At 41.0% G+C, this 9,396-nt stretch overlaps 1 protein-coding gene across 1 annotated transcript; it reads right to left on the reverse strand.

Annotated features, from left to right (window-relative positions):
• Nucleotides 1-247: 247 nt before the first annotated feature.
• Nucleotides 248-7,558, reverse strand: LOC149455108 (uncharacterized). The gene is made up of 2 exons (XM_089686631.1): nucleotides 7,492-7,558; nucleotides 248-2,697 (listed from the first exon to the last, which is right to left on the reverse strand). The coding sequence occupies exons 1-2, from the start codon at nucleotides 7,556-7,558 to the stop codon at nucleotides 248-250; spliced, it is 2,517 nt and encodes an 838-aa protein (XP_089542757.1).
• Between the last annotated feature and the right edge of the window lie 1,838 nt (nucleotides 7,559-9,396).

Below are 9,396 nucleotides of genomic sequence, written 5' to 3' on the forward strand. Positions count from 1 at the left end.
CTCTATGTTCTCATATTCTGATGCCACTATAAAGCCATGGGCTCTTCTTCCAGAACTATTGACCCTTCCTGCGCATGTCTGCAAGGTATAGGACCAGGCCTCTCCACGAATGTTGAATAAGTCAAAGAATTCTGTACTTGCCAACGAGCGATTGCTCTGATCGTCGAGTATGGCATACATTTTTATGGCATTTTGTGGACATCCTTCAGGAAAAACCCTTACAAGACATATCTTGCTGCAAGACTTGCTATGAAGCCCTTCTCCACACACCTCTGTACATCTTGTGGTTACGTTGCTCGGTTCTCTCCCCGCCATCATCTGAGGTGGTCTTGGGGTTGCTGCCGGGTGAAGGTTTCCTTTTGAACAAGTCTGAATGAAGAGCGTCCACATGCTTGGCACTGTTACACAGGGAACATCTGATGGCGATCTTACAGTCTCTAGCGAAATGATCGGAGGATGCACAACACTTGAAACAGATATTATGTTCTTTGAGAAATGTCTTGCGTTCTTCAATAGGCTTGTCCTTAAATGCACGACATTTGGAGAGAGAATGTGGTGCATTATGAATGGGACACTGTTGATCAAGCTTGCTTGCCTTGGTATGTTGTAATTTAGTGTCTGTAGCCAAGACGTTGGACGTGATAGCGGTCTTCCTCACGGCAATAGGATGCCTTAAGTCCCTGAATTTACTGTTTGTGGCAATACCCTTTGAAGTAGTTGAAGGAAAGATGGTTGTATCTGGATACAGGAAGCTTGGGTCATTATTGGTTCTTGCAATCTTCCTGATGAACTCTGCAAAATAGGAAAAGGGGGGAAAAGAAACATGGTGTTCATATTTATACTTTGATCCTACACTAGTCCACTTTCCCTGGAGATGACTAGGCAACTTTGCTACAATAGGATTTACGCCCTGAGCAGTGTCTAAATAGCTAAGACCTGGCAAACTAGGATCTGACTTAGCAATTTCAAGTTCATGAAGGAGGTCACCTAACTCTCTAAGCCTATGATTGTCCTTAACAGAAATCTTAGGAAAGTCTTTTAGTCTCTGGAATAAGGCAGATTCAATGACTTCGGGGCTCCCATAGTCTTGTTCCAGACGTTCCCAGGCAGCATTGAGGCCTGCTTCAAAGTTATAAATGTAGACAGATTTAAGTCTCTTTACTTGTTCTGAAGATTGACGCCCCAACCACCTTATCAGTAAATCAAGTTCTGCTTGAGGTTCAATATCCAAGTTCTTGGTTACCGCCTTAAATGTAGATCTCCAACTCCTATAGTTCTCTGGGTGATCGTCGAATCTAGACAGTCCAGTAGTAATTAACTCTCGCCGAATCATGTACTTGCTGAACTCTGCAATATCAACCCTTTCAGTTTTTACATCCACAGGTGATACTGATGGTGCACCATCTTGAATCATGGTTGGTATCTGATGCTGGCTGATAGGTGGAGAGAAAGGTATTGCAGATGGGTTCAATCCAGGTAAGGGTCTGGTGTCTGAAGATCTCTGTGCATTTGAAGTTGAAGTTAACTGTATTACAGGAGGTATAGAGTTCACTCTGTAGTCTTCTGTTGTGCCCTTGTAATCTCTATTCACATATGTTTGTGGTGGCACATGAGCTGGATAAGTTGGTACACTTAATTTTGTGGCACGCGGTAGTTGTGGAGTGTCTCTGTTGGAAGGTGCGTCTGGTTGATCAGCTTGCTTTGACGACATGTTACCTTCTGATTGACTTGCTGGATGATTATGGGAAGAATCTCCAACTGTAGGTGGAACTGTATCATCGTGGTTCTGGGTTAAGACAAACTGTAGGGTCCTTTCAACAGGGTCTTGACAAGCAGCCAAGCTGGGACAATATGCTCCTTCTTCTTCTAAAAGGGCTTGTTCCAAGACGGATAATTCCGCTAAGGCTACTTCCTTTTCTCTATTCTTTTGAAGGATTTCTAGCTGGGCCTCTGATTCTGCTTGTATTCGTTTAGCTTCTGCCTTGAAGGCTGCTTCCTTGCATTTAGCTTCTGCTTCCTTGCATTTAGCTTCTGCTTCCTTGCATTTAGCTTCTGCCTTGAAGGCTGCTTCTCTTTCAGAACAGGTGGCTTGAACCTGGGCTACTGCAACCTTTTGGCGAGCTTTGAGTATTTGGTCGCTCAATGTTGACCTTACAGAGCAGGACCGCAATGACTTAGAAAATGATTTATGATATGAGCGGGCAGATCTATTTGATTTTCCTGAGTGTCTGGAAGAAGCAGATATACAGGATGTAGTTTCATGTAGTTGTGCTAATCTACCCTCTATCTGTGTCTTTGCTTCAATATAAGTGATATGTCTCTGCTTGTCAGTAGCAATAAAGTTCTTTAACTCTAGTGAAGCTTCCTCTACATTGGAATGTGACAAAAGGGAAGAGTACTTTTCAGAAAGTCTTTTATAATTCTCAAATGCCTTCTTAACCCTTGAGAGGGCAGTGTTCAATTGCTCAGAATTGTTGCTAGTTTCATTACTGGCTGTTATACAACTTAAAGTTTTCTCCCATAATGCAGTCAGGTTACTGTATGTCTCTTCCTTACTTGCATCATAAGCCTCCCTTGCCTTCAAAGATGGATGAGGGGCTCTAACAGGATGAGCAGAATGCAGCATGGTGTCTGTTTTATCTTGATTACATGCAGGTGACTCATCAGTGGGATCTCTGACAGACTTAATGACAAGTGCTGTATTTTTAATGTCTTGTTGGAAATCTGCCAAAGCTCAGCTCTGTAGGTAGTTACTTTTATTTGCAAGCAGGCTGAGCTGGGGAGCTGAATATTTGTATCAATGAGGCAGCTAGAGCAGCAGCCTGGCTCACACTGGATGCTCCACTCAGTGCACAGACAAGATTACTGTTCTTCATACAGGAGAATTGTTACTCACAGTTCTGAAGCTGCAGGGATGGCTGTGTGATGAATTCTCATGGAGATTTACTGGAAATTTACTATTCTGTCTTGGCATCGGTTGTACTTGTGGCGAGATTCGTTTAGACCCAGTCTGTCAGAATGTGTGCAGCAAGTTGAATGATCGCCTTAACAGATAGTTTACTCAATGAATAACAACTTCAGAGGTATTTTCCAATGCTTTTTTATGCTTCAAGGTAACAAAGGTATGAACATAAAGGTGTTTTCATAGGTAAATTTCCAGTGATGTACATAGCCTCCTCACTCTACAGCATCTTGATAACCACTAAACTAAAATGGTGTTACAACAGGAAATGAAGGTGGAAGCAACCAACTAGTCAGAAACAGCAGGGGTGTGTGGATGATACCAAATAACATTATAACATAACATGTAAATGACAACAGCTAAACAGTAAAGCTGCGTGGCAGCACAAGTACACCTTACCAATCATTAGATGTGGTGGCTGTATTCGTTTTCTTTTAGGCTTTTTTCCCAATGTTTTCATCTGGTGATCTGGCCAGTATTAAACCTTCTGTATTAGAGTGCCTAAACTCTGAATGAAGGCGCACAGAGACACCTGTGGACAGCAGCATGTCATTCTGGGGAGAAGGGAAGTGTTAGATGTACGAACAAATATAGATACACTAAAAAAAAATGAAGCTGATCTTCAGCTAACACTATTTAAGCCATTACAGCAACAGTTTTGTCCTTTTGGGATACACCTATGGCAGTGATAAATGGTTTGTCCCTAGTGCCGGATTACCAAATAGCCAGAGTTGGCACAGGCCTATGGGCCCCATGCTGTTTAAGGACCCCATGACAACGGATTAAACTAATAATTATTTTTATCTTTAAAGAAAGTTACAATGAAGTTTTCTTAAAATGTTTAAAAAAAGATAAAAAAATGAATTGCAAGAGTCAGGTGTATGTATTGTACAGATTGCAGGGGCCAGGGGTGTGTAATGTAAAGCATATAGGGGGTCTAGTTTTAAGGACCCTATACAACAAAGATTTAATTTTTGGTGACATACTCCCAAAGGGTTAATCACTTCTAGAAGGTTACAAACCCTGCATTTTCCTCATTAGAACACTGCCAGTGCATCAGCTGGCTGATAATGAAAAAGTCACTCCCATTCAGATTCACGCTACAGACAATAAACACGTTTTCCTTCAGAGCAGAAACAGGTAGGAGTGCGCAGCAAAGTTTGCTAAAATTCCTGAAATGCTCCTTTATCACCCAGAGGGGATTGTTTTTTCTAAATGAAACTGAAGTTACTTTTTAAGCTGAAATGGTGGATTAATAAGGAATTTTGGTGAATCAAAATCTCTGTTTTATTTATGCCCTATATTATCAATAATAATCCCTTTGACTCCAATGCATTTAGCTGAAATGGAGAATCCTTATGTAATTTTGCTGAATCAACATCTTTTATGTCTTATATTAAAATTATTCCATGAAGCCATTTTACTAAAGAGTGTTGCATTGAACACTTCACAAAAAGCATCTTTATGTATTGCACTTCTGATAAAGCCAAGCAGTTGTTGAGACATGTTAGTTATTACGATACAATAGTGTGTTTGAGGAGAAAAGAAATTTAAGAGAAAGAAGGCAGTCTGTAGTGAGTGGAACAAAATAAAGATTAAGGGCCCATTTACATTATGTGCAGTAACCTGCATTTTTCCTCATGGAAAAACACAGGTAACTGCAGTGACACGCCGAAAACAATAGTTTTCTGTAACGCCATGTTTATACCAGAATGCAATGTTTCACTGCATTCCAGAGCTGTGAGAAATTATGAGACACGTGTGCAGAATGGGGGCCATGTGGGTCCATTCTACATGGCCCCACATGAATGAAGTGTCACTTTGTACACTTCATATATAGTTCTGTCAAATGAAAAAGGAGCTATGCAATAAAACATACATCACACTGCTCCCGTCCACATGGCTCTGCAGCTCAAAATGCTTTGTGGACAGCAGTGTTAGTGGGCCCTAAGAGTGAATATGAGAGAATAAACTGAAAGTATATGTAAAAAAACAGAAAAGAGATAAAATAAATGAGAGAAGCAGAAGAATAACAGTTACAGCAGAGGAACAGATGACTTACTGTACAAATAAAATCTATATAAACAGCCTAACAAATATAAATACTATTACAACACTGAGGGGGCATACATTTCTATATCGCTGTCTTAATATTTGTAAATAAAACGTACAGTAGGTTTTATGTTCAGTGTTGGAATAACAAACCAATTTCTGCAATTTTTACATTTAAAGATTCCCAAAGGAGACTGATTTGAAGAACTATAAAGTTATTTACAAATTATTTAAAAAATAAACAAATTATTGTTACATTTATAATTTTACAGAAAACACAATTCTTTGCAGATTTATATCCCTCTTGTTTTGACAGCTCTTTTTGTACTTGGATTTCCACTGCCACAGAGGAATTGCAAGTTACCATTTTAGAGCTAAACCCAATAATTAAAATCTAATCAGCTGCGTATTTACTGCAAGGCAAACAATGCATTTGCCAAGGGCGGCAATTTTCAGGGGGGCGGCGGAGAATGTGGAGTGTTGGAGAATGTCAGAAAGTGGCAGGGCCAATTTTAGTGTTGCCTAGGGCTGCACAAGAATTAAATACACCACTGATTATGTGTTAGGAATAATGTATTCATTGACAAATTTGTGAGAAAAAATAAATTTCCATGTTTTTTCAGCATTTTCCAAACAATTGTAGCAAAGAAGTTAAATCTTTCAAAGACATGTCATCCACTCCTCTTAAAAATTACTTGGGGTGTCTGCTTTCCACAATAATGTGGTGATTATGTGAATGTCTCTGTCCTGGCAAGTATGCCCCATGCTGGTGTGAAAAATACCTTATTAGTTGACAGCTGTGTGTTAACAAAAAAAAAAAAAAAGTGGCAAGAATATGATCTTCCAAAAACTCTAATTGAATACCTCTAATTAAATACATACTAAGGGTCTACTTTGAAAAATAGGGCCTCAGGAAATGTGTTATATAGTCAGGATATCAAATAAAAAATGTATGCCCCTTGAAAACTTAAAGGCAGTCCTTGAATTTTGGGTCCATATATGCATCTCAGCAGCGAATGTCTCATACATGTGGTATCCCTATACTTAGAAGGAGTGAAATAATGTGTTTTTGGTGTAATTGTAAATATGTAGTGATGGGCCAATCACCCCTGTGTAGGGTTCGCGGTCGAACGTTCAAGCCTAATGACTGTTCGACCGCAAACTCATTGCAAGTCTATGGGACTCAAACTTGTAAATTAAAAAGTGCCCATTTTGAAGGCTTATATGCAAGTTATTGGCCATAAAAGGGGTATGGGGACTCAGGCACTACAAAATTTCAAAAAGTACAGTTTTTAAAGGGGCAGTAATTTTTCATTGCTTAAAGTAAATGCCTGGGGGTCCCCTTAAACTACCTGCAAAGTTGCACATCTGTATAATGTAAACAATCTGCTACTGCAGGACTGACATTTAAAAAAAAAACAACCTGCCCCCCCGCCCCCTCAATCCATACCAGACCTTTTAGGTCTGGTAGGAAGGCTAGGAGGGGCCCAACAGTAAAAAAGCCCTAAGGGGAAACCCACCTGCTACAAATGGGGGGAAGGTGTGTGGGGTTTCCCCTAAAAGCCATACCAGGCCATTTAGGCCTAGTAGGGCTTTAAAGGGGAAGCCCACTCCAAAAAACAGGGGGAAAAAAGCATGTGTCCCCCCTAAATTCCTATCAGACCCTTGATCTGAGCACAGACCTGGCATGGCAGGAAAGGGGAGGGGATAATCGAGAGGCTCCCCCCTCTCTGCAGCTTACCAGGCCACATGCAAGGGCCTCTTCCCCACAACTCTGGCCTGGTGGTTGTGAGGTCTGCAGGCAGTGGGGCTCAATAGCATCAGGGTACCCCTTTAAATAATAAATTCCTTTAATTGAACAAAAAAAAACAGTTTTTGACAAGTCCTTTAATTAAAAAAAAGCAAAGAAAAAAAATGTTCCATCGATTTGTAATCCATCATCAATCATGGCATCCATCGTTGTCAGGATGCCGCCAACTTCCCGAAATAAAATAAACCGACACCTGCCGACCTGTTCTGCACCTGCCGAACACTTGATGCAGTCTGACATGTGCCAGTCAGATGTAAACAATTGGGTGGAGCTAGTTGTGACATCACCGCTAGCTCCGCCCAACTGTGCTGTGATTGGCCAAAGCATTGCACCTGACGTATGGTCAGGTGCATTGCTTTGGCCAACCATGGCTCTCACAATGCACTGTGAGATTGTAGGGCGTTCAGTGGGCTGTTTGACTCGTACATCAAGCCCATCCCTATAAGTATGCCCATGTGAGCAAAATAACTTGTTAAACTGACAATTTTTAAAAATAAAACCAAATTTTATTTAATTTCTTCACTTTCCCATAAATCTTGACAAAAACATTACAACTTCAAAAAACTCCCCATGCTTCTTATTTAAAGTGGTTATAAAGACTCATTAAGATTGCATGACAGTAAAAAACTTTCTGTGCAGCAGCTCCCCCAGCCTCCCCAATACTTACCTATGCTCCCTCTCAATCCAGCTATGTGTACTGGAGTCTCGGAAATACTGGGACTCCCTCTCCTCATTGGCTGAGACAGCATTGCCATTGGCTTCCGCTGCTGTCAATCACAGACAGTGAGCCAATGATAAGAGAGGGGACGGGTCCAAGCCGTGGCTCCGTGTGTGAATCGACACACGGAGCAGCAGGTGCCCCCATAGCAAGCTGCTTTCTGTGGGAGCACCCGACAGGAGGGGGGAGCGCCGGCAGGGGACCCGAGAAGAGCAGGATCTGGGCTGCTCTGTGCAAAACCACTGCAGCAAGCATGTTAGTATGATGTGTTTGTTAATAAAAAAAAAAAATATGTAATCCTTTAATATAACTTTAATATCTTTGAAGTGTATGCTTTCCACAAATGGGTAATTTTGGGTGTGTTTGTGCTGTCCTGACATATTAGGGCCTCAAAAAATTGGATAGGTAGTCAGTATATCAGGGTTGATACATTTCAAATGTATATAAAATATATACTTGTTTGCTTTTTTTATTTGTTTGTTTTAACCACTTTCAGGCCGCCCGCCCGCCCGCAATGTATTGCGGACGGGCTGCAGCTACAGGACCAACGACATAATCTGAATAATAAAACCTTTGCTTCTGTTCATGGAGAGCTGTGATTGGTCCACAGCTCTCATATGACACATGGGGCCTATCACAGCACCCTGTACCATGTGACCAGCTGGAACCAATCACAGATCACTATTATATTGAACTGTTATGAACTTAACATATTCATGACAGTTCAAAGCAAGCTTTGCATTGCAGAGCAATGATTTTCATTGCTCATGCAATGCAAAGTGTAAAAAAAATCCCTGATCACCCCCCAGAGTAGTACAATTTTAATATGTTATAACATTTCACTACTCTAAAGAAAGCATTCAAACAAATAGTAAAAAAAAAGAAAAATAATGTTTAGAAGAAAAATGTTAAAAAAAAATTTGGATTTTTTTTAACTACTTGCTGCCCACCAGCCAACAATGTGTGGGTGAGCAGTGGCTCTGGGCAAAGCAACATAATCTTTCATCACTTTCTATGTTCAGGTGTGCATGAGCCCCCGCTGCCCCTATGCCGTCCAGGGAGAGAAGAACGAACACGGCACTGAGTAAAAGCACTACATTTTACGCACACACTTTGGATTAGCCCATTTAACTCTTTGATCACCCATATTAACCCTTTGATCACCCCGCCACCCAGCCAGTGCCATTAGTACGGTGTCAATATATAGAATTTTTTAATGATCACTGTATTACTGCCACTAGAGACATCAGATAATGTCAGGGTCAGTTAGCACCCCTCCAGTGCGAGTAATCCAACGCTAGCTGACCCTGGGGTCAGCTAGCATTGGATAACTCACACTCATGCTATAGCTCGCTGATCACCGCCATTGCTAGTATAGTGTTTGTACAGATCAATATATTGATCACAAACAGAACTATACTAGTGCCTCCTTTTATAGTGTCCCCAAAAACATAGTGTTAGCAGGATTGGCCCCTTTCACTGTCAGCACTAGCGTTTAGCCGCTCTGGTGTTTTTAATGGAAGATTTGTATCAATTGATTGTGGGCCAAAGCAATATATACATCGCTGCCCACCCAAATTAAGACAGTTCGCATGGAAACCATCACAGTTTCTGAATTTAAAACTTTTTTGGACCTAACCCTCAACATGGGCATTACAAAAAAATGAATTGCAATCATATTGGTCCACAGACCCAATTCATCATATGCACATGTTCTCTGTTGTTACATAGAAGCATCAGCAACATACTTGTACATTGATGGACTTTGAGTGGTTATACCAGGATGATGCATGCAGCTACGAGACTGGAAGCTACAAGCATTTCATCATTTCCATTTGCCGGATATAAACAGCG

Source organism: Staurois parvus, unplaced genomic scaffold (genome assembly GCF_062004578.1).
Source record: "Staurois parvus isolate SC_StPar_1 unplaced genomic scaffold, SC_StPar_1.0 ptg000403l, whole genome shotgun sequence".
Taxonomy (NCBI): domain Eukaryota; kingdom Metazoa; phylum Chordata; class Amphibia; order Anura; family Ranidae; genus Staurois; species Staurois parvus.

What these genes read in the sequence shown, in the direction of transcription:
- LOC149455108 (XM_089686631.1), bottom strand. Translation starts at nt 7,558, where the DNA reads ATGAGGAGAGGGAGTCCCAGTATTTCCGAGACTCCAGTACACATAGCT. An exon ending in TGGATTGAGAGGGAGCATAG is followed by an intron (nt 2,698 to 7,491) that starts GTAAGTATTGGG and finishes TTAAAAATACAG; the next exon opens with CACTTGTCATTAAGTCTGTC.